Raw genomic sequence first — 26056 nt, forward strand, 5'->3', positions numbered from 1 at the left:
ATCATAAGCTCATTCTTTTGCAGAATAACAAAATAAATCTAGTTTTGGGGAGTCTGTGATAAATTCAAAGGTATATTTTAAAATAACAATGTCAGTACAAGAAAATACTCTCAGTGTTTAACTGGCAAAATTAAATGGTCTCAACAATCACAAGATCTTTGAACTTGGATGGTCTATATGTTGAATTCACAGATAGTTGGGAAGAAGGAAACAAATACACAAACAAAAGGAAAGATGCCCATTACAATGTATGCTGCATCATACATTAAAAGAGAAAACTGTCTACCAAGGTGATTAAATAGATCTATTGAATTCAATATATGTATTGAATTAAATATATCTATCTATTGAACAATGATGACATTGTTACCTGAAGCCAATATAACCTGGCCCTCAAACTTCTCTGGTGTGGAGACTGTTTAAATTCAATCTGAATTCCTGATAAAAAATCTCGTTTTATAGGGCACTGAATAGGGAGGCGCATTTCCATTGGAACTTTATCAAAATTGACCTGGAAAGAAAGCACATGTGTTTGTTAGGTTCTATTACTACTAGTAATGTAGCTACTCCATTTTGAATGTCCATTTAAATTGAAAAGAAAATGGATCTTAAACTGTATCATGCTGAAAAAGCTACCGTCAGATAATTTAGAGTTGAAGATCTTTGAAGCAGAATTATCACTTTTCCAATAAAGTTATGAAGAAAATAACTAATTATATAATTATATAAACTGTAAAGAAAATAAGTCATCTTCATATTTTTTAAAAACCTCAATAGTAATGGATAATTTTACATAATTAATTCTTAAGCTTTGTTTTCACAAAACTAAACAATGAATAGTTAATAGCTTCTTAATGTCTGACACTAATTATACAGTTTTTTTTATTGAGCATGGCCAACATTTATGGGCAAGGGGATAAAGAACATATCTGGTGAATAAAGGAAAGACAAAGAGTAACCAAAACTGTATGACTGTATGAACTGTATGAACCAGAGCACACCAGAAATTCCAAGTCAAATTTCTGTGGTTTTCTTGGAGCAAAAGCAACATTTAGTTTCAATACTATAAGGTTCCATATAGACTACATCTTCATTTGTAGACATCTACCCATGTCTAATAATCATTCACATTTAATGAATTTAATTGAGCAATTTTCTTTAGTTTTTTCATCATTAAAATATATAATTTTACATAGCCTTATTTAGCAACATGCGTTGGTATCGTTTAAAATACGAGAGAAAAACGGGCCTCCCTGGTGGCGCAGGGGGTTGGGCACCACAGCCTCCACAGCATGAGTTCGATCCTGGCCAGCCAGGGAGCAACCCACATGGCGAGGCAGGCCTCTCCTGTCTTGTCCGCTGCTCCCCTCAGCAGTGTGTTTCAGTCAGTCTGCCTGTTCTGTTCCCCACTCTGTCTCTGGTGAATCCTCTCACCCCTCTGCATCTCTGGCCTGTACCCCAGCTCTTGTATGCATAAACAAATAATCTTTAAAAAAAATAAAATATGAGAGGAAAAGATTCAATTCGCAATCTTCTCAGTAATCTTTTTTTTTTTTAGAAAATTTGTTACTTTTTTTTTTTAAGATTTATTTATTTATTTAAACAAACACTGGGTACAGTCAGAAGCGTGGGAGGGTAAGAGAATTCACCAGAGCCAGAGCAGAGAGCAGAACAGGCAGACTGACGAAATACACTGCTGAGGGGAGCAGTGGGCGGCAGGAGAGGTCTGCGCACCATATGGGACCCTCGCTGGCGGCCCTCACCAGCGGCTGGGGATCGAAACAGCGCTGCAGAGGCTGCGGGCAGCTTCGCAGCCCAGCGCTCAACCGCTGCACCACCGGGGAGGCCCTCTTCTCAGTAATCTTATTGAAAACAGAGTCCATTAAATGATTTGCCTTACAAATAGAATAAACTGTAAAAATGCAGAAGAGAAACATTTTAATCATGTTTCAGAGAACATAATAACAATATAACATTTTCACTGAAAATGTAGTAATATTAGTAATGCCAATCTTTCAAATACATAAAGAACTGATTTGCTAATTAGTTTTCTGCACACAGTTTTATGTAGACACTAAAGTTTTGGTGATTCACTACCACCAACAAAATATATGTAGAAAATTCCATGAAAAGTTGTTGCATACCTCAAAATTATTGTCTAATTTAATCCAGCCATGGTCTTCTGAAACTTGATGTTTCTTAAAGTATTGTTCCAATAAAATAATCTGTTTTTGACTGAAAGGCTTCCATTTCTGTTTTGGTTTCATCTCCCAAACAACACCAGAACTATAATCGTTCATAAAGAAAATTAAATTAGAATACATACTTAAGTTCGTGGAATTGTTATACAATTCCAAGTTATTGCAACAATTAAACTCTTATGAATTTATGCAAGAGATTTTTAAACACCAAAATATGCCTTTTTTTGTTAGATAACACATACTTGATTCTAACACTTTCCACAAAGTACCTATGACAAATAATATTCAATACATTTAAAAATCATAGGCTTTAAACACTAAATTTACACTTTATGGATTTGTCCAACTAAGTCTTTTTCTGCTCCACACATATTTTTCTCAGAGCTTTTTAACAGAGCTTAAAAGATTCCACTTCAGGTTGCACTGAATTAGCACTATTTCAACTGATTTGAAAATATTCTCATATGTAGTTCTATGCAAACTATTCACAGAGGCTAATTCTTCAGTAACTTCAACTCAGCATTGGCTTCTCAAATATACAACAACTAAGCAGCACTGGTAACATCTGTTGACTCATCAAGAGCTAAGGAAAAACAAAATTATTTGCCTTGTTCTTAATTGACGATTGAATGTTGCTCTGAATGGCCTCAATTCTTCAAGTAACTGTTCTCCCTAAAAGGCTAATTAATGGTCCTGAGTTAATTTTCTCTAGACAAATTTCTTTAGCTGTTAAAATCAGACATGATTTAATTAACTCACCATTGGTAAAAGGTTTTCCTTCCTTGACTAATAAATGATTGACTCAGAAACTAACTTGGTAGCAGCCTCACTTTAGATTTTATATTTTTATGAAGAAATTCTGCTGTGATGAGATATTTTGTCCTAAATTTTCCAATTTTTCTGGTCATAGCTTTACTGTGAATTGGGTATATTGTGATGCATGCTTAGTTTAGGAATACCAATATATACTGTATTCTTTTAGCTCAGATAAAATATCATTATAAAATAAAATAATTCATTGACAGTTCATTTCACAATTTTTCCCTATAAGCGAGACATTAAAAGTTTACTTCTCTTGTTTTAACATGATGAGCACATGGCTAATTTCATCATAATTGAGTATATATGGTGCTACTACAAGTTTCATCTCAAATCTAAAATTGTTACATATCTCATCAAGGGCATACTTTTATATAAAGGAATATATAAAATCCTCATAACTGTATTAACATTGTGCAGCATGAATGTCATAAATAGAAATATTTCTACCTATAGGTCATGAGAGATCTCAACTCTTTGCAAAGTAGTAAAAGAACAAGGTTATAGTACAAAGATATGTGGAGCACTCAAACACTTAAATTACAACTACATAATTAGATTTGTTGTACACTGAAAAGCAGTGCAAAAGCAGCTGTAGACATTATGAAAGAATAAGTGAGGCTATGTTCTAATAAAATTTACTTATGCGCAACATTGAATTTTGTATAATTTTCACGTGTCACAGAACATTTTTTGTTAATAACTTATGAAAAATCTTTTATGGTCCAAGGGTGGCACCAAAACAGGAAGCAGGCTACATTTGACTTATGGGCCATATTTTGTTAATCCCTGATTAGAGAATACTGTTTGCACAGTAATACAATATAAGTTCATATCATTTTAATTTACATAGCTTCTTGATATTAGTCAATAGCAATATTTACAATGTTCTCACTATGAAAGTAATGAATAAAATTTCTACTATAAATTATATGATTCCAACAACAATTCATAATAAAAAACCTCAGCAAACCAGGAAGACTGAGGAACTTTCTCAACTTGATAAAGAACATCTTCAAAAAAAACTTAGAGTCAATATCATACTTAATGATATTGAGAAACAATATGCTTTCTCGCTAAGATAAGAAACAAAACAAAGCTGTCCACACTCATAACTTCTGTCCAACATTACAGAAAAAATTCTAGATACAACAATAGGACAAGAAAATAAAAGGTACACAAGATAGAAGAAATAAAACTGTTCTCAGATGACGTGAGCGTTGGTATTAGTCAACAGCAGTATTTACAATGTCATTGCTATGAAAATAATGAATAAAATTTCCACTATAAATTATATAATTATATTGACAATGAGGATTTGACAATAAAAATATTTTTATTAGAAACCAAAGAAATGACATTCTTAGGCATACACAAAAAATAATAAATTTGTACAAAATCTACATGTGGAGAACTACAAGTCTGATGAAAAAGATCAAACATATAAATGAATAGAAACATCTGTGTACAGGGTTATGAAGACTCAATATTGTCAAGATATCAGCTCTTCCCGATCAAAATGATGACTTTTATCTTGTGGATACTGACAAACTGATTCTAAATTTTATAAACAAAGACGAAAAACTCAAAACAGGCAACACAATATTGAAAGAGAAGACAGAAAGTTAGTGAACTGTAATATATGACTTCATGATCACTACAAAATCACAGAAATCAAGACAGTGCAGTATAGGTGAAAGAATAAACACCTAAGTAGAACAGAACTGAAAATCTTGAAATAGATCCAAGTAAATATACTCAACTTATTTTTGAAAAGGCACAAAAGCAATTCACTGGGGAAAGGATAGTCGTTTCAACAAATTGTGCGGAGGGCTTCCCTAGTGGCACAGGGGTTAAAGACACAGTGCTATCAAGCTACCGCCAGCCACTGCTACATTTGTTTAATCCTTGACTAAACAGCTAACCCACATGGAGCAGCAGACCTCTCCTGCCTCGCCGGCTGCTTGCCCTCAGCAGTGTATTTCAGTCAGTCTGCCTGTTCTTCTCCCCACTCTGTCTTTGGTGAGTGCTCTCACCCCTTCTGGCTTTACACCCCAGTCCCTGTATGCATAAATAAATAAATCCTTTTAAAAAAAATGGTGATGGAACAACTGGACATTCACTAGAGAAAAAAAAAAATAGATCAAGATGAAGAGCTTATATCTTTCACCAGAATTAATCCAAAATTGATTACAGACCTAAATATCATATGCAAAACTATAAAACTCCTAGAAGATAATATAGGAGAAAATCAAAGTGACTTTAGGCTTGACAATGACTTTTTAAAGATGTATCATCAAAAATACAATCCTAGGGGGCCTCCCCGGTGGCGCAGTGGTTGAGCGCTGGGTTGCGAAGCTGCCCGCGGCCTCTGCAGCACCAGTTCGATCCCCGGCTGCTCCCCGGCCCCCGGAGGAGGGTCCCACATGGCACGCAGACCTCTCCTGCCGCCCGCTGCTCCCCTCAGCAGTGTACTTCGGTCCTTCTGCCTGCTCTGCTCCCCACTCTGCCTCTGGTGAATTCTCTCACCCTCCCGCGCTTCTGACTGTACCCAGTGCTTGTATAAACAGAACAAACAAATAAATAAAAATAAATAACATGCCTCTATAAAAAAAAATAAATAAATAAAAAAAAATAATGAAAAAAAAAAAATAATGAAAAAAATACAATCCTAGGGCCTCCCTGGTGGCGCAGCGGTTGAACACTGGGTTGCAAAGCTGCCCGCGGCCTCTGCGGCGCCGGTTCGATCCCCGGCTGCTCCCCGGCCACCAGAGGAGGGTCCCACATGGCGCGCAGACCTCTCCTGCCGCCCGCTGCTCCCCTCAGCAGTGTACTTCAGTCCTTCTGCCTGCTCTGCTCCCCGCTCTGGCTCTGGTGAATTCTCTCACCCTCCCGCGCTTCTGACTGTACCCAGTGCATGTACAAACAAACAAACAAATAAATAAATAAAAATACATGCCTCTTTAAAAAAAAAAAAAAATACAATCCTAGGGGGGGAAAAATGTGTTGAACTTCATTAAAGATCTCTGTGTGGGAAAGACACTTAAAAGAAGGAAATAACAAGCCATAAATTGGGAGAAAATATTTGTAAAATATATCTGGTAAAATACTGATATCCAAAATGTAAAAAGAATTCTTTAAGTTCAACAATGAGAAAAAGAACAAATAAAAAATAAGAAAAAGAGCTGGAGATACCTTAAAAAGAATATATCCAGATGACAAATAAGCATATGAAAAAATATTTGACACCATACATATAATTAGGGAGAGGAAATTAAAGCAACAATGAGATTCCACCACACACCTAGTAGAATGGCCAAAATCCAGAACATTAACATCAAATGTGGACGATAATGTGGAACAACTCTCATTTATTCCAAGTAGGAATGCAAAATGGTGCTACCACTGTGAAAGACAATTTGGAAGCTTTTTACAAAACTAAACATACTCTTACATATGATCAAGCAATCACTCCCCTTCTTGATATTTACCCAAATGAGTTCAAAACTTTTATCTATACAAAATCCTGTGCATGAATGTTTACAGCAACTTTATTCATAACTGCGAAGTTTGGAAGCAACCAAGAGATCCTCAGTGGGTAAACAGATAATGGTATGTTCAGTCATGGATTAGTTACTCAATGATGAAAAAAAAAAAAAAATAGTTGTCAAGTCACAAAAAAAGACATAAGAAACTTTAAAAAGGTATTTCTCAGTCAAAAAGCCTATTTGAAAAGCCTACACACTGTGCAATTCCAATGACAATGACATTCTCCAAAAGGCTACCTTTGGAGATAGTAAAAAAAAATCAGTGGTTTCCAAGGGGTTGGGGAAGGAAAGGACATATTAACAGGTAGAACACAGGAGATTTTTAGGGTAATGAAACAGTTCTAGATGATATTATAATGGTGGACACATGTCATTATATATATTTGTCAAAACTTAGAAAATTTATACTATAAAAAGCTAACTCTAACATAAACAATAAACCTTAGGTAATAATATTGTTTCAGTATTAATTATCAATAGTAACAAGCATATCCTACAATTTCAAGATGTTAATAAGGGAAAATAAGAGAAACTTGGGGAGTATATAGAAACTCTGTACTTCATAGTCAACTTCGCTTTACAACTAAAACTGCTCAAATACTAGTCTATATTTTAAAATTACATAAGTAATTGACTTATTTTTCCTCAGCACACATATTTATTGTGTGTGCTGAAAGTATTGTGTGTAAGAAAAACGATCAAGTTTTTCTAGATAAATTTTTAAAATGTCATAAAGGCTAATTTGATAAAATATAATAGCATATATAATATAAAAGTAAAAAGCGACATCAAAAAACAAGAGAAAATTAGATTTATATGACTTAAAAATGACTTTCATACTTATTTTAAAAAATACTATATAATTCTGAAATGTACAACCAAGAGAATATATTACTCGTGTATACACAGGTGTATTAATAATTTATTAATAGTATGCATAATACTATGTGCAAAATGTATTACACACATCACCTGTTTATTTACTTAATTTTTACTTCATTAAACACAAGTTTATTATAGTTCCAATGCTGATTATACATGGCAACATATTAACCACTCCACCAACTGGCCTCCATATAAGAATGAGTCTTTTACCAAAATTAGTATGATTTTTAAAAATCAAATTAAATAAATTCAAACATTTTTCTTACAGATATAAGCAGATCCAGAAAAAAATGGTCCCATCCCTATTAAAAAGTTCTAAATAACTACCCATTAAAGACTATGTAAACATAAAATGTCAACTATTGCCTCTTCTATGAACTGTATGACTCAACACTGCAGGCTTCCCCTAACCATGTCAATTTCTCCAGCACAAAATAAGGTAGTTGCTTCTATCTCTGCATTTTTATTGCATGAGTATGTATTTTTTGTATCATTTCTCAGTGTTTTTAAAATAGATTTAAAAAGCACAAACAACAAAAAAAAATAAGCACCCTCTTATTTCCTTATCAACTGATGACATACACTGTGCAGGCGAAGGCATATCAGTCAATTTTTAAGAATCTTTTCAACTAGCAGTGAAAACAACTGTTTAGTGTTTCTGAAAGAATGTACAGTGTATCAAATTAAGAACAAGTATCTGGTCACATTCAATTCACATCAAATTGAATATTGTGAACTTAATGTCTTTAAAGAATTCTGATGCCTTATCTTTCTTCTTCCATACCTGGTTATCCCAATATATGAAACTTCCTGTTTGTTTTCATTGTCAACCAGTGAAAGCCCAAGACTGTGGAGAGAAAACGTGATTTCATGATCTGCCTGCTCCATTTCTTCTGCCTGCAGTGCTTTGGACACCAAGGCAACATCATCAGTGAAAAGCAAAACTCTTTGGCGCCCATCTAGGAATGATACCCAGTGTATCTGGATGTTTGCATCATATGGAAACTGTCCACATTCATCCTGGAGAAAATAGAGGCTTTATATTAAAACCACATGCAATAAGTTCTTATTACATAAAATTGAACTACAGTAACTAAAACAGGTAAGAGAAGTTTTAAAAAGAAGTTTTAAAAAGCTAGACTGTGAGTCTAGCTTCCTTTCCTGTCAGGTTACTCATATAGCACTGATTAACATCAAATGATACCTTTAACAGATTATGCTCTCCAGTATTTGCTGCATATGTCCATGTAACTTTTCTGGTGCCAGTAGGATCTGCCCAGGCAAAAAGTCGAGCTTGTCTTGGCAGCAATACCACTTCTTCCTGTGATCCACTAAAACACAACAGAGCAAAGATTAAAATATCTTGGCCTTGAAAAACACAGGCCTCTGGCTTATTTAAGAGGGGATTAACACAACAATCTTACAAAATTGGCTTTGTTAATACAGCACAACTCTGCCTAAAAATAAGTAGCCTTAAAGTAAAAAAAAAAAAAGAGAGAGAGAGAGAGAGAAATGGTTTAGAAGCTTGAGGTAAAAGAATAGTGACCCTTCTGAAGTTGTTTTTACCCAGAGTTGATCCAGGCATGATCACACCAATGCATTTCATTAAGATAAATAAATACTCCTGTATATGAGAAAGCACCTGCAGAAAAGGCTGTCAACAGTAAATTGTCTAGTAGAAGAACTTCATTCAGTGCTTAAATTTAGCTTTTTAATCAACTGCAATATGTATGAAATAGGAATGAAAAAAAAAAAAACTGGGCCCATACTGTTGCTCAATGTGTGGTCCGTGGATTAGCAGCATCAGCATTACTGGGGCCCTGCTCAAATGCAAAGTCCTAGGCCCCATTTAATAGGATTGTAAGAAGATCTTAACACTGAGCATTAAAGTATAAGAAGCATTAACCCATATGTACAAAAATCTTCCCAATAGAAGTAAAAGAACAGCACAATTAGATTTCAACCCCAATCTGTGCTTTCTTTAGCAGTAAACTTAATGTAGTCTATATACCTGCTGATTTTTAATGATGTACACTTGAAACTCCTATTATTAAAATGCAGTGTAATTTCAATAAAAAATATAAACAAAATATCAGTAGATTCAAGCCAGGAGAGTTAATGAATGTGTTTGCATATATGTCCTTCCATACAGAATTTATATGTGCAAAGTAATTCTATGAAGATTTAAAATAATTCTTTGCAGGGTCTCCCTGGTGGCGCAGCGGTTGAGCGCTGGGTTGCGAAGCTGCCCGCGGCCTATGCGGCGCTGGTTCCATCCCCGGCTGCCTCCCGGCCACCGGAGGAGGGTCCCACATGGCGCGCAGACCTCTCCTGCCGCCCGCTGCTCCCCTCAGCAGTGTACTTCGGTCCTTCTGCCTGCTCTGCTCCCCGCTCTGGCTCTGGTGAATTCTCTCACCCTCCCGCGCTTCTGACTGTACCCAGTGCTTGTATAAATAAATAAAAATAAATCTTTAAAAAAATAATAAAATAAAATAATTCTTTGCAAATATATTTTATAAAGATTTAAAATTTGTTATGTCATTTAATAATGGCATGACCCAAATCAAATGACAGCACTAACAAGATCAACAAAACTCCTATCATCCTGTTCTACACATTCACCACCATTATCTATTCATTGTCCTCTCATTTAATCTTCTACTATCCCTACCAAAAACAAAACTAGATAAAGATTTATAGAAAGAGGTTCACTGAGCATTACCAGATTACAAAAGAATAATTATGCTTAAACAGACTCACAGTTCCTTACACCCAATTCTGAAATTTAAGAGATTCCAAAGCCCAAAGATTTTTCTCTAAGTCTGGTGTCATAAGACATTTGGCAGCAAAACCTGATCTGTACTGATGTGATTTTATTAACAGTTCTTATTTATTTCACTTGGCACAAATATTCTTAAGTTTTGCTGCAGATTATTAATGAGTTTGATTCAAAGTGTATTATAGTCTCAAAATCTAGTAAATGTTATTAGTAAGAAACAGTATGTTTTTCATATTATCTTCCCAAATTCTGGGAATTTGGAACACATACAGAATGTATAACATATAACACCAAGTGTTTCCTAAGTGTTTCCACAAGTTCCCAAGTGGACATGTAAAAACAAATCAGATTTTCTATGAACCTTTTTTCCATACCTCTGTTTATATGTGAGGACGTCCAACTGGGTGTGGTTTATTATTAGGGCAGGTGCACATCCCTCATGGTAATCAGAAAAGGTTATGACAGTTGAATGTTCAGCAGTGTTTACATCCACCAAGATACCCCCATTCTATTGTAGAAAAAAAAATGAATGTTTGACGTGTTTACATTTGGAATTTCAAACAGTTATACAGGCAAAAAAAATCATGAAGTTCTTACTGAAAAGCTAACTGGCTCTGATCCACAAATATGTATGTATATACAGCATTGTATATTAATATGGAAGCACACTGAAAAGATCACCAATGGATTCTGTAACATGTTTTCATAAAATATTTCAAATTTTAAAATTGACAGAAATTTTATTTATAAACATGTAAACTTACCAAATCTTCTAGGCTCAATAAAGTGCCATTATCCTGTTGGTTATAAAAGAATGGCTTGGAGGATCCTTCATAGCCCACAACTCTCACACAAAGTTTGCCTGACAAATTTTCAGGCCAAAATGGAAGGCACTATAAATATAAAAGTTAATATCAGTCTTAAAACAATACTGTGGTATAAACAAGTTAGTGACTAAGTTTTCAGTTCTAAATCGGACTGTAATACGATTATTGCTAAATTTCTTAAAATATTACCTCCACATCTCATATTAAAATTACTGACAAAATAACTATTTTTTAAACCAAAGAAACCCTAGTGGTATAACACCCTGAATGTACTTACAGAATAAACATAGTAAAAGAAATCGAAGACCCTATTAAGAATACTTAAATATCTTGAGTATTTAAAAACTATAATCTTTTTTTTTTAAAGATTTATTTATACAAGCACTGGGTACAGTCAGAAGCGTGGGAGGGTGAGAGAATTCACGAGAGCCAGAGCGGGGAGCAGAGCAGGCAGAAGGACCGAAGTACGCTGCTGAGGGGAGCAGCGGGCGGCAGGAGAGGTCTGCGCACCATGTGGGACCCTCCGCCAATGGCCGGGGAGCAGCCGGGGATCGAACCAGTGCCGCAGAGGCTGCGGGCAGCTTCGCAACCCAGTGCTCAACCGCTGCGCCACCGGGGAGGCCCCTAAAAACTATAATCTTAATGACATTTGTTTCTGTGCATATCCCATTTTAATTTCTTGATGCACTATAAATTCTTTCACAGAGAATACTATGTGAGATAAACAAAAATGTCAATTAAAGGCAAGGAGAGAACATCACAGACTTTGCTGGAAGTTCTGACACTATCTTCCTAGCTGTTTAATCTTAATCAAACCAACTCTTTGAGCCTCACTTTTCTTATGTGTAAAACCAAGGTTTTGATTCATAATGTAACCCAAAATGGTCCTTTGTTAAAGAATACTTGATAAATTCTATTTCTGAATAAAATAATATTGTTATGAAACCCACATCAAAGTTAAAAATATAATGAGCATTTATTTGCTGCTAAGTCTATGAAGTCTATGCCTCTCATGATTCTCAATTTGTTTGTGTTATAACCAGAATCCTTCCCATTAAGCTTTTTTGCTAGCATTTTTAAAAATAATTTTAGAACTTTTTAAGAATGGTTCTATCCTCAAGGCCAGAGAGTCTGGTTGAAAACTCAGATAAATTCAAGCACTAATGCTTATCTCTGCACCTGTCCTCTTTCCCACTCTTTTTCTCATTCTCTTCACTTTCTCAAATTTAATTGAACTTAGAAAGTTTAATTCAAATCCTACATCTTCTATGAAACTTTAAATTTTGCTATAGATAATGATCTCAACTTCTAACAATTTCAATGACCTTAGAGAAATATGAGATTCAATTTATTTCTCTGTAATGTGAGGGGTTGAATTTTCAGAAATTTTCAAGGAAATTTCTAGCTCATCTATTCAGAAATTCTACAACCACTATAACTTAGCATATAGTACCTTTTTTCTCCATGTGCTAAGTTAATGACTCTCAAGCTCACCAACAAGATTATATGTTTGAATACAGAGATATTATATTGACTAATACTTAGACAATATATAGTACATTATCTTTATGTACGTTTCATGGTATATAAACTACGTTCTATGCATACAGGAAGAAATTGAGAATGGGTGTTCATTTCCTAGTCTGGCTAGGATAAATAATAACAACAAAGTTCTTTTTTAAATATATGCTTACAGCATTAAAAAAAGCCTGCGAGCTGGCTATCACATTTTAAAACACAAATACAGTAACAACATAGTATATCAAAGAGGTAATACAAAGCTTAGTTACATATCTGTATTTATTGTACTTTTAGGAGCCAGTTACATTAGAGAACAATTTTACCTCTGCAGAAGCAATATAGTTCCACTTATTCGTTGGCATTGAGCCATCAGATGCAATTTCACCAACTTCAAGTTCTAATGATGACTTGTTTGCAATGGTACAAAAAGGTGTCAGAGTAACTATTCGTGTAAGATTAAAGCTGCTCATTTTGATGCTAACACCAACCTATGGATAGCAAATAAACAAGTTTATCATTCCTGGAACTTTATGCAACTTCTTTGATATATATACACACACACCATTCACACACAGGTTTCTTAAAATATTATAAAGTAATATTTTTTTTAATTACAACATTCCACCACTGAGAATCTTCACACAAAGAAGAAAAATTTTGGTACTTTAATGTGGCTCCATCAGAAATCACTTCAAGAAATGTCAATCAGGAATTTAACTAATGATGACTAATAATAATATTTTTTGTACTCTTTATACTTTTTAACATTTCAAATATAAATTATTTTATAATAAACATAGAAATTCAAGTTTTGCTGTTTTACTATGCCTGATATTAATAAGACAAAAACATCAAAGCATATATAACACCTGAAAACTGGCAACAGAATGTTTAAATTTTTATAGTCAAATTTAAGTTTTAAAAAATGTTTGGGAGGAAGCGGTATAAAATGAGGATTCTAGTAGTTCTGAATATTTACCAAGTGGCTTATTTGGATGGACTCTGTTTTAAACTTGGATAAATTTCAGGTTTTGCTTTGATACTAGTGGCCATAGAAATGTGTAGATAATAGACCTTCACTTTGGATTCAAATTTCTGTATCCTTTGGAGTGAGCTGGTTTACTCCAAATGTAGTGAATGTAGTCAAAGATAAATAAACAAGGACAATCTTACCAGGTATTCCATATTGTTGGCAGGACACTTCACACACCCATAACTTCCCACTGTATCCAATGAAAAACTATTGGACCAGGCACTTGTTGAAATTTTCAACTGTACCTATACCAGAGAACACATACCATCATATAAAAAATCTGGAAGGCTGTATTAACTTACCTAGTGAAAAGCTGTTAGATCACTAGAAATTTGTTTAGCATCATGGAACAAAAAATAATAATGAAAACCAAATTGCGTGGGTAGCAGAAGCACAAAAAACTGGAGGAGCCAATATAGTAAAAGTAGGGCTCTGACCTTCCCATTCACGTATGCAATGAGTATGGTAAATTTAAAGATGTATATCAATGAGATACTCTGTTTTTTTTTTAAAGAATCATAATATAAAATTATATTTTCTAGTATTAGACTTGATATAGAGCTAACAAATTCTTAAAAGTTTTAGCATATAGGGGCCTCCCCAGTGGTGCAGTGGTTGAGCACTGGCTGCGAAGCTGCCCGCAGCCTCTGCAGCGCCGGTTCGATCCCCGGCCACCAGCGAGGGTCCTACATGGCGCGCAGACCTCTCCTGCAGCACCTGCTGCTCCTCTCAGCAGTGGTCAGTCTGCCTGTTCTGCTCCCCGCTCTGGCTCTGGTGAATTCTCTCACCCTCCCGTGCTTCTGACTGTACCCAGTGCTTGTATAAATAAATAAATCTTAAAAAAAAAAAAGTTTTAGCATATAAAGAATCTTTGTCTTTAGTATTATTCAGCGAGTGCTAAATGAAAGGCATTGTTATAAACACAATGGAAGATAATAGGACAGTTCCTGACTTCAGTGAGCTTCCAACTAGATAGAGCAATAGGAAAAACACTAATAATTATGATGCAAGACTTAATGTGTTAAGAGCCATACAAGAGGTACTAAATGTTATTGAGGTGAGAAGGTAAAGCATTTCTTTCTGGCTATGAGATGGAGATAGAGGGTTACAGAAAAGCCCTTCTGTATTCTCGCATTAACTTCCATCTACACAAGTAGATTATAAAAGGCCTGAGAATAACCAGAGGTCATACACATAAACAGGTAATTACCATACCTTGTATTAATCAGTAATTAACACTGACACAATGGTTCTCAAGACATGGTTCCCAGAACAGCACCATCAGCATTACCTAGGAATCCTTTAGAAATGAAAGTTCTGTGACCTGACCCAAACATTTTGAATTGCACCATGGGGAGAGAACCCAGAAATCTGTTTATTAAAACCTAAGATTATTCTAAGTATGCTGAAATTTGAGAACCACTGCTCTAAGAGGATATCTAGCCCTTCTTTAGACAGAAAATCCTACACACAGGGCTGGCCTGAGCAGAATGCCAAAAGATGAACAGCAGATTATCAGAAGAGATAAGACCAACAGGACATTCCCCCTGACTGATGGGGGTGGGGGGGGGAGGAGGGGTCCGGGGGGTGGACATTTTAGGTAAAGGGTGTTGTATAGTTTTCTCTTTCAAAAACTTGGCTTAGCACTTCTTACATAGGAGGACTCAGTTCATATAAGAGAAATTCAACTGTCTTTTCTTTTGAAATGTTATTTCATCACTGGAAAACTACATAAAATCAAGTTCATAACTGATGTTACTTCAAAAACAAAAGATTTCTAGGACCACTGGAAAAAAAGAGAAACTCAGCTTCAAGAATTGGTTTTTGTTAATTCCTGATAACACAGTTGATTATGTAGTCCTTTAAAGTCTCTTTGGATCTAATTCCTAACAGGACTTAGTAAATAAGTAAGCATGGTTTTATGGAGGCTAATGACTCCCAAGTTTCCAGGTTAGAGATTTATCTGTTTAAATTTTTATATAAATATACCTTGTTTTTACTAAAAATGTTCTTCTTCTTGAAAGAGAATAAAATAATATCCCTTAAATCTGCTGGATGTTTCACATGAATATCTTCTGAACGATACTGAAGAACCCGAGAGGTCTTGTTGATGAGCCAATAAGGACTAAAAACAGACAGCACCATACGGCTGCCAATTCGCCTCACATGGATTGACACATCCAGTGTCATCATTTCTGTAGAGTCAGAAGTAAAACACACAAGAAAGAATTCGGGAAGTGTATCACATATACGGAAATGTCCATTCCAGTTTTTACCCTGATATTTCACCAGGACTAATTCCATTATTTCTCCACTGATTCTTGAATGTAAAACATCGGCAGTACTGCCTTCTGCTAGCTCATGAACTTCTGCTGTTCCCTAAAAGCAGACAAAAATTAAATTTGCTTAGCAAATTTTTAAAAATCTCTGCAGTAGCAACATCCATATTTTATGCAAATGATAAATAACCTACCAGATTCAGATGAACTACCAAGTCTTTAGTGAAGACATTTTTACTTATTAGGAGTGCCAATAACCACTGAGAACTTGAAAAAAAAAATAGCCTGCAATATCAGAGCTCTTTTGGTCATTAGTAGGCTAACAGCCTTAAGTTTTAAGAGAAAAATCAAGAGCTTTGCCATAAATCAATGACTGGATTCAAAAACTATGTCTGCTGTTCATTAATTACCACTACTTCGGCTCTATCCTCTATTCACATGTTCTACCTAATGGTTCCCACTTAAAAAGAAAATGGAAATGATATCAAACTATTCTGACAAGCTACCTAAATAATGTACAATTATTTGAAAAATTAATGATAGTAACATAATAAATTAGGATTCCTTGCTGAAAGTGTCTCTTGTATAAATACTACTTAGTTCATTTAACTAATTTAGTCTCTACAATTGAGCGATGGGTCATTGTAACACAAAGACAATTTCGGTTCCAAACACCTCCCAGATTCTTGTATTGTAAAATGTTGTGGCAAGTAGAAATTTCAAAATATTTATTATACTTCATTGTTAGAAATTTTTCTCTATTGTTTCTTAAGACAAAAAGTAATTAAGTTCAATACAAATTTGGGCCAAATAATCATAATATTAACTTTAAGATTAAAAACCTAAAAATTAACCTTATAATAAATTAAGATAGAATATTTTATCACTATCTTTTTCCTTTCTTTCAGTTATAAAAATTCTGCTTTATTAAAGAGATGATTATGGTTCACATGTTATGGCAGATGCAGCAGAGTTTGATGGCAAGGAGTTTGATGCTTAGGTTCATTTTCTAGCCCTACCACTTGGGTCTGTCCCATTTCCCTCAGTAACTCAGTTTCCTCATCTGTAAGATAGGCCTAATAACAGTACCTATTCGGAAGGGTTATTGTAAGGATTATCTATGTTATTATATGTAAATCACATGATATAATGGTTGGCATATAACAGACAATGTACAAGCTTTTGTTGTTGTTGTTATCTAAGTATTTCAAAGATGCTGTGAAAAACACTGATCTCAACAAAAAACACTACACTTCAAAAAAAAAATCAGAATTCACCACGCAACACTAAATGTCAAATAAAATATAAGAGACATACCTCAAGTAAGAATCTTAAAGAATATGGGAGAAGATTCCTCAAGGTAAGGGAAGGATAAAGATGAATAATGTAAGCTGGATCCCAATCTTCCCCATGTGTACATATATAACTTAATTCATCAGGCAGAGCAACTGTATTCACTATTAGAGGTAAGAAGCTGACTTCTACTGATGGACACTGCAGCATGCACCTGACTTCTGTGCTCCTGTGAAGTTCTTCTTTCCAGGAAATGTAAGTGGTGGATTCTTTGTACTGCTTCTCTAAGATACCAGCTGGCTGAATAAATAATTGACATCTACAAAAAGAAAACAGATTAGTGAAAAAAGGTTTTGGTTGAGAACTTAAGACAAAGAACTTCAAAAGTTTTCTGTTAATTTTACAAGGCAAGTATTATTCTTTCTATTTTTATAGATGAGGAACCAAGATAAGAAAGGTTAAAAAACTTGACCTAAATCACATAGCTAATTCATGGTGGCACTTTTGGAAAATACATTCAGTAAACAACAAATTGAAAAAATTCCTCATTACAAATGAAAAAAAGAATCTAATAAAAAAAGGTCTCAATATTTTTAAATGTCACATGTACAAGAAATTTGTATCTGGTACATTCAATGAAAATAAAATGCATTTCTCTAAAATTATATGTCTTAAAATCTTTTACAAATCTTCAGAAAATAAAAGAGGTAAATTATTCTAAAATATATTCACCAATTCAAAGAATTAAAAATATATATTATGAACTTTATACAGCTTAGTATATTCAAAGAAGTACCTACCTATATGAGTCTAAAGGAACATGGAACTCTTCTTCTGGTCTGGCAACTCCAATGCGCTCCAATAGCTTAACATTTTTAACAGATTTATAAATGATAAATGCAACAGAAAAATGGTTTTTAATCTGTTGGACAAAGAAGACACATGAATTGTTAAAGATACAAAAGTTCAAATGAAAACTGTGAGTTACAAACAATTACTTTCAGATGTACAAAACTTCAAGCTTAACAAACTGAAGGATATTTTTATATTAAAAATTTTGAGGATATTTAAGTGCTACATGTATGTTTAAACTTGATGTTTAAGAGGCAATAGAAAATTATTAGAATATTTACAAGTTCTATATATTATTTGATGACATTTAATGTTTGTATATAATATCTTTCAAATATGCATTAATTGTTGAAGATTTCAGTCATATAGTTCTTCATTACAACAATTATTCAATGTACCATGTGATGAAAACACAAAACAATAGCAAGAGAGGTATTTTAAAGAGTACTATCGGGCCTCCCTGGTGGCGCAGTGGTTGAGCACTGGGTTGCGAAGCTGCCCGCAGCCTCTGCAGCACTGGTTTGATCCCCGGCCACCGGGTGAGGGTCCCACATGGCGCACAGACCTCTCCTGCTGCCCACCGGCTGCTCCCCTCAGCAGTGTACTTCATCACTCGTCTGTTCTACTCTCCGCTCTGGCTCTGGTGAATTCTCTCACCCTCCCACGCCTCTGACTGTACCCAGCGCTTGTATAAATAAAAAAATGAATAAATCTTAAAAAAAAAAGAGTACTATGACTCTTTTTTTGACTACAATGTGATATATGCCAGAGCTAGTACTAAAGAAGAGATAAATGACCAAAAATTGAAATATTTTCATTTTTATCTGATATATAGGAAGAAACAGTTATGCTGACCATAAACTGAAGCCTGTAATAATGCACAGAGAAAGAAAATGGATAAAGCCTTAAAAGTAGAAAATAAAACAATTACACAGATCGAAATGCTGCAATATTTTTCCAGAGGCATCATTTCAATATTCCTTCACATATACTTGAAAACATATTCCCAAGTGATGCACAAAGAAAAGGGAATGCTATCCTATTTGAGAACTAACTCTAATTCAGTACTTCTCAATTCTGAATCATTAAAGGAATACACAAAAAGATAAATTAATTTTAAACCCAGGAGACATCATAAATAGGCTTTAAATGAACAAGTTTGTTTTATCAGACATTTAAAGTGTTACAAAAGCAAGTTAGATATGGAATGTCAACCATTTCAATCTACTATTTATTTCTAAATAAATTGCATTAGCCTAATGAAGTTTTATTCTAATCCTATCTTCAATTAAAATGATTTACTATCTATTGATATATTTAAAGGAACACAATTCACTTTAATGTATTACCTGCAGAGGAGAGCGAAGGGTAATCACTTTATTCCCTTCAGTTGCATCAATCTGTACCAACAATGAGTCAGAATGACTGGCATTGGGATTCCGTACATTATATAATCGCCGTCCAGGCCTGGACACAGGGATTTTTGCAACTTCTGTATATCCATGAGGTACTAGAGCAGACCACAGGTGGGAAGCATCCCAAATATTAATTTAATTATGTTTTTCTATAACAGAATAATTATCAGTAACTCTAAATAATGACTAAACTATTCCTCCTCATGAATAGAGATAATGAGTATACAAAATGTTATTCTAAGACACAGGAACTAACAAAGAAAGAAAATCAGTTATTTAATAAAAATTTTTACCCCAAACAATTTTTCTTGAGGTTTTAAATGCATTAAAATAGACAAAATCCAACTTGTTCCCTATTTTCTCAATTACACAGCAATAATCTCCTATTCTTTTAATGGTAATAGTTACTGTCAGTATCTTAGGATTTTTGAATATAGTTATTTCCTCTCTTCACTGAACTCCCATCTGTTTCAAAGCATTTTACATATTGCATTATATAAGGGGGTAGAAATAATCTAGTTTTCTTTTTTTAAAGAATTATTTATTTATTTATACAAGAACCAGGGTACAGGCCAGATGCGCAGGAGGTGAGAGGATTCCTCAGAGACAGAGCAGGAAATAGAATAGGCAGACTGACGAAATACACTGCTGAGGGGAGCAGCGGGCGAGACAGGAGAGGTCTGCTTCGCCATGTGGGACCCTCGCCAGTGGGCCAGGATTGAACCAGCGCTGTAGAGGCTGCAGACAGTTTCACAGCGCTGTGCTCAAGGCCTGCACCACCGGAGCGGGGGGTGGGGGGGGGGCGGCGGCGGCAATAATCTAGTTTTCTAAGATGCTTCTTAATCAAGTAAAATTTTCTCAAGTTTAAAAGAAAACAAGAGACAAGAGTTTACCAGCTACTTGATCAAGTCTTTAGAAATGTCACACCGCAAGATATCTGTAGCAAAATATTTTTCATAGTTTACAAAAATTAAGACCACACCTATAATTCCAAAGTTGCCCTTAAAATAAGTATAGCATACCAAAGGTCAAAGTGAAAAAGGAGCTTTCTTGACGGCTCAATATAGATCGCTTCCCATGATGTGAAGGTTCCATGCTGGCATAGTCCAATTCCAAATTCTGGCCAGCATCAACATCATAAATATCACTTTTCTCAGGAGAACCCATCACTTTGAGGTTATGATTGGGCTGTACCTTAATGGGTACACCTACAGCATTTTTTACTGTAAAAGGTGCTCTGTCTTTTAAAGAGTAATCAAAAGTAGAGGCAGTGCCTTCTGAAAAACCCTGAAAAGGAACACAACATGGCAACAAAATTTTTACAAAATGCATTTCTTTCAAAAATTAAACCATGACTACATATTTTAAAGAAAATTGTTTTGATCACAATAAACTAAATACATTTCAAAATTCTATTTGAAGTATTCCAAATAAATGCCAAACATACTTTTGCTAAGTTGTTGAAAACACTAAGACAACTTTTAGATATTGTTATATTCATTGTATCTCCTGAAGATATATGAATTGCTGTTTGTGGCTCAGGAAGAAAAATAAAATCATCCCCAGGCATCAAACTTTTATCCTGGACTGGATTCTTCTTTACCTATGAGGATAAATGATACATTTAAGTTATTAGCCAATTAATAATAAAATTAACATACTCTCCATAGAGTTAAATTCTCCTAAACCAATCACTTTACCTTAAGGATTCTCAGAGTCTCACTTTGAAAAACATACAGTGCTTCAACAATCCAGTCAAAAATGGGCAGAACAGCGAAAATGACACTTCTCCAAAGAGGACATGCAAATGACCAACAGGTATATAAAAAAATGTTCAGCATTGCTTATCATCAGGAAAATGCAAATTAAAACCACAATGAGATACCACCTCACACCAGTGAGAATGGCTCATATTTTTAAAAAACAGCAACAACAAATGCTAGGGAGGATGTGGAGAAAAAGGAACCCTCTTTCACTGCTGGTGAGAATGCAAAATGGTCCAACCACTATGGAGAGCTGAGTGGAGGACCCTCAAATTACTAAAAATGGAGTAGCAGTTTCACTACTAGGGATCTACCCAAAGGACACAAAAAAATATTCATTCAAAAGGATACCTGCACCCCTATGTTCACTGCGACACTATTTACAATAGCTAAGATATGGAAACAGTCTAAATGCCCTAAAACACATGACTGGATCAAAAGATGTGGTATATATACACAATGGAATACTATTCAGCAGTCAAAAAGATAAACTCATGCCATTTGCAACAACATGGATGGAGTTGGAAAGGATTATACTAAGTGAAATAATCAGAAGAAAGAAGAAAAATATCAGATAGTTTCACTTATAGGAGAAATACAAGAATACAGAGGTGAGAAAAAAAGACAAAAGTAGCAGACAAACTATAAATCTAAGACACACAGCAGGGGAGAAGGAGGGAGACGGGGTCAAAATGGGAAGGAAGGGAACAAGAAACTATGATGACTTTTCATGGGTGATGTGGTGGTGAGATTTTATGGGGATTACACCTGAGGGGAGAAAGCAAACATAGTACCAAAATGAACGATGTAAAAAAATAAATAAATATATTTTAAAAGAATATTCAGTGCTTCACTTTGATTTAGCACACATCAGCATTCTTTTTTTTAGTGTGTAGTCAAAGCATGGAGAAATGTTTAGAATTGCATCATGAATGCACTCAAAACCAGTGACAATATTTGTCTCTTGTGCATTCCCTAGAACAAGCAATTTACTCAGTGTTGCCTTACTAATGGGTCATTATGTGTTGATGAGCAATCTAAGATAACCCTGAAGTGTACATTAATCCTTACTGGAAGTAACATCTGGAAACAAGTTTCTTTCTTTCAACATTTTACCAGTAACACCTATATAAAATATAAGCTTTCAATCAGTCATCGGAGTTTTTATTCTAAGAATATTTCAAAAATCTTGTAAAATATTTTTGTTAGCTTCCCACTGCCACAGAGATGTAGGTCAGAAATATTATAACTAATGGAGAAGAAATTAGAACAGCGAATAAGTGACTTCTTCCCTTTAAAATAAGAATCTACTCAAATTCAGAGCTCTGCATGTTAGTTACATTGTCCCAGAGAGGGATGCTATGATAATTTAAGGGTATATAACTCACGTTCCTGTTAATTTAGAAAAATGTGCTTTAGTATCTAGGACCCTCAAGTGTTCTTAAGAAGTACCATTAAAAATATAAAACAAAAGAGTTCATAAAATAGCAGTTCTCAAATCTTTTGGTCTCACACTTATATTCACTGAGGATTCCAGTTTCATGTATATGGATTATATCTACCCACATATACTCTAATATAAACTAAGGTTGAGAAAATGGTAATTCATTTAAAATAACAACTACATGTTAACATAAATTATATTTTTAAGAAAAAAGTTGTTAAAAATAGAGTATATTTACAAATATCTTTCATGCATGCTCTAAAAAGGGACGGATTCTTATTTCTGCTTCTATATTCATTCTTTTTTAGTATTATAGAATTGTTGGAAAATTCCATTATATTTTTATGAAAGAAGTAAAGTAAAAATGCTATAACATCTATTATGAAGAGTTTTGACCTCATGGACCTCCTGAAAGGTCCTCAAGGATCCTGCACCACATCTTGAGAATAACAAAACAAAAAAATATAGATGAACATGTTTAGTGTGCTTCTACAAAGATACTTTAAGTCTTCCTTACATGAAGCCTTAAATTCCATTGTCTCTTTCCTGCCACTCTCTCAATCAGTGGCTCCCAAACAGCATGGATCTCATTATAATAGTGAACCTGGAAAGGCACAAAATTATGAGAGACAACTTTATATATTTCTATAACTAGCAAGAGGAAATAATTTTTGTCAATAGCCATTAAAAAAACAAACCTAAAGACACAAGGAATATACATAAAGAATATATACAGGGCCTCCCTGGTAGTGCAAGAGGTTAAACCTCAGCACAATGAAGCTATTGGCAGCCACTGCAGCACGAGTTCAATCCTCCCCTCTCTGTCTCTGGTGAATCCTCTCACCCCCAAACACCTCTGGCCTATATTCCAGTTCTTAGATGCATAAATAAAATAAATCTTTTAAAAAAAAGACAGGTATAAAGAATATCTATAAATATGTATATATTTTTTCTTACTTTATTGCCATAAACAAATTCTTTAGCAAAAGCATCTTTAAAAAGTAGTGACTAAATAAATAATACTATTGCTATATATCAACAATTAAATGTTAGATGTATTATCTACATCATGCACAAACAAGAAAAGCTCATATCTTAAATCTGCAATTGTACTTTTGAGAAGTCAGTTCTGACAGTACTATATGTCATACCTCTAATGTCATGTCAGCAGCAGCAGTCATTAAGGAAGTCCAATTTTTGATATTTCCCGAAATTTTAGACTCTGCCAATAATAAAGGTACAGTTCGATGCCCAAGGCCACATTCTAAGGTAACCTGAATGGATTCCACAGTAACAGCACAATTTTCCTCTATCAATGTATGTTGACTATCTTTGAAATTTTCTGTTATTTCTGTTGCCGTGTCAACACCAAGAAACCAAGAGTTAAAATCACTAATAGACTTGATACCCCAAAGATTTTCTATTTCCTTAGATGTATGTTTAGATTCATCTTCTTTTGTTTTCGGAGACATAGCAGCCATAATTGTCATCACAGTATTAAGAATTATGGGTGAAATCTTTGAAAAGAAAAGGAGAAAAATTTTAGAATAAATTCTTCCTCAGATGAAAAGAATTAATATATAATGCAAAAACTAATTAAAAATTTAAAAATATTAAACTTCTAACTAAAGAAAACACATATAATCATGTCAAGTCAAGTAACCTCAAAACATTGATTTCTGCTCCAGATTACTCTGGAATTAAGTAATTTATCTTAAATGTTAATTGTCAAGAACCTAAATCAAAACTGTTCAATAAAGAATCAAGAGTATGATGTGAACAGAAAAAATGTAAATTTGCAATGAATTTTTTCATTTTCCTCCAGCTGCAATGAACTAAATCAAAGTGTGTGATGTCATTAAAATACACCCACTTGGCTTTCATGTCTTTGCTCAACTCCTCCCTCCTCTCACTAGGCCATAGTAGGACAGGATGATGTTCTCCATGCCCAGCTAGCACACTTGCAACCCAACCCTCACACTGCCAGTGGACTGATTTTTCTAAAATGTGACCTGAGCATGTCAATCATTAGTTTCAGTCTCCAATTTCTCACAATTTTCAGAACAAAACTCAAATGCTCTTCAGCTTGAGACACAAAGCTCTTCTTGACTCCATGCCTAATCAATTAACAAGCAGGGTTTTCCAAAGTTTAAGTCGTACATTAAATAAGTTAAATAGATTTCTTTATTGTTCCTTTCTCAAAGCCTTTACTTAATATGATAAAAAAGTATTTAGTATGTATTTCTTCTCAAAGTTTCCTGTCAACTGAACCTGCTTTTCTTTTGCCTTATTAATGACACCTAAAATTAGTGCTCTTAATCCTACAACTCTGCCATACCCTTCAGTCAGCCACAGGGAACCACTACTCTAAGTCCTTTAAGGAATTTTCACATCTCTGCCTTTGCGCATACTGTTAGTTATATCTATATAGCCCTTCCCCTTCCTCTCCATCTAACATGTTTCAGATTGTAAAATCTCAGTTCAGGTAACTCACTTCCAGAGAGATGATGATCTGGTGTGAGTAAATGGTCCCATGTCTTTTTGCATGCCTCTAGCATTGGGCATTGAAAGCTAAAATCAATGATTTACTTCTCTCATATATGTTGTTACATTTTTTGAAGGCAGGGACAATGTACTGCTAAAGCCCTGTATAGGACTTTTTTCATTCGTAGTAAGAGATTTTTTCAAATGTTGAATAAATAAATTGACGTACAAAGATAGAAAGAGGCGGGGGATGGGAACCCTAGCACCTTCACCTAGTGTCTTTGAAAAAGTACATGCAAGTTCAAGGAATTTCCCTCTCCTTTAATTCTTTAAAAAAAACTGTATCTGTTAAAACACAACCTAAGACTATCTACTATCTTTAAACGCTGGGAGAACACTACATTGTTATTTACATGGTAATTCAAATGACATTAGTTTGAACCTGAGTCTAACCACTATTGTTCATTAACCTATATAGGTAAAGGTATTATTAGAATTAGCATTAACCACCTCATTTTTCTATCCTTGAGAGAGAGAGAGAAATAGATTTTGCTAAGTATTCTATATCTTCCATTTGTAGGTGGTAACAAAATAATATTTAAAGAATCTGAATTTCTCTGGAAAACAAAGATTCTCTTTCAACATTTCAAACAAAAGAAATTTTAAAAAGTAAATTCTAATAATTAATTTCTACCATAAATCATTACAAATGACATAAGTTATATAAAACATTTAATCAGTTATTAAATTCAGTCAAATTATGTCTCAAATAAAAAACTAAAAATGACATGCAACAAAAAACAGCAACCTCATTTTTCTAACCTTTCTTCAGGTCTCTTCCCACTCAATTAACACTCCCCCCCACCAAATTCAACACACCAATGTAATCGGATAACCTATTTTGATCATTGGT

At 34.4% G+C, this 26056-nt stretch overlaps 1 protein-coding gene across 2 annotated transcripts in view; it reads right to left on the reverse strand.

The window, feature by feature from the left end:
- The window catches only part of VPS13C (vacuolar protein sorting 13 homolog C), a 194053-nt gene that overhangs the window by 65657 nt on the left and 102340 nt on the right, over positions 1 to 26056 (reverse strand). For both annotated transcript variants that reach the window (XM_054687747.1, XM_037502618.2), the window contains exons 52-67: positions 23811 to 24176; positions 23177 to 23263; positions 20900 to 21055; positions 20475 to 20739; positions 19387 to 19547; positions 17986 to 18107; positions 17210 to 17504; positions 15603 to 15992; positions 13754 to 13858; positions 12904 to 13068; positions 10997 to 11125; positions 10607 to 10740; positions 8658 to 8784; positions 8238 to 8473; positions 2145 to 2286; positions 371 to 511 (exon numbers count right to left, since the gene is read on the reverse strand). In XM_054687747.1, coding sequence (XP_054543722.1) covers positions 371 to 511; positions 2145 to 2286; positions 8238 to 8473; positions 8658 to 8784; positions 10607 to 10740; positions 10997 to 11125; positions 12904 to 13068; positions 13754 to 13858; positions 15603 to 15992; positions 17210 to 17504; positions 17986 to 18107; positions 19387 to 19547; positions 20475 to 20739; positions 20900 to 21055; positions 23177 to 23263; positions 23811 to 24176 — 3021 coding nt within the window. The remainder of the gene's footprint in view (positions 1 to 370; positions 512 to 2144; positions 2287 to 8237; positions 8474 to 8657; positions 8785 to 10606; positions 10741 to 10996; positions 11126 to 12903; positions 13069 to 13753; positions 13859 to 15602; positions 15993 to 17209; positions 17505 to 17985; positions 18108 to 19386; positions 19548 to 20474; positions 20740 to 20899; positions 21056 to 23176; positions 23264 to 23810; positions 24177 to 26056) is intronic.

The sequence above is a fragment of the Talpa occidentalis genome, unplaced genomic scaffold (assembly GCF_014898055.3).
Source record: "Talpa occidentalis isolate TD23 unplaced genomic scaffold, MPIMG_talOcc4v2.1 talOcc4.11, whole genome shotgun sequence".
Taxonomy (NCBI): domain Eukaryota; kingdom Metazoa; phylum Chordata; class Mammalia; order Eulipotyphla; family Talpidae; genus Talpa; species Talpa occidentalis.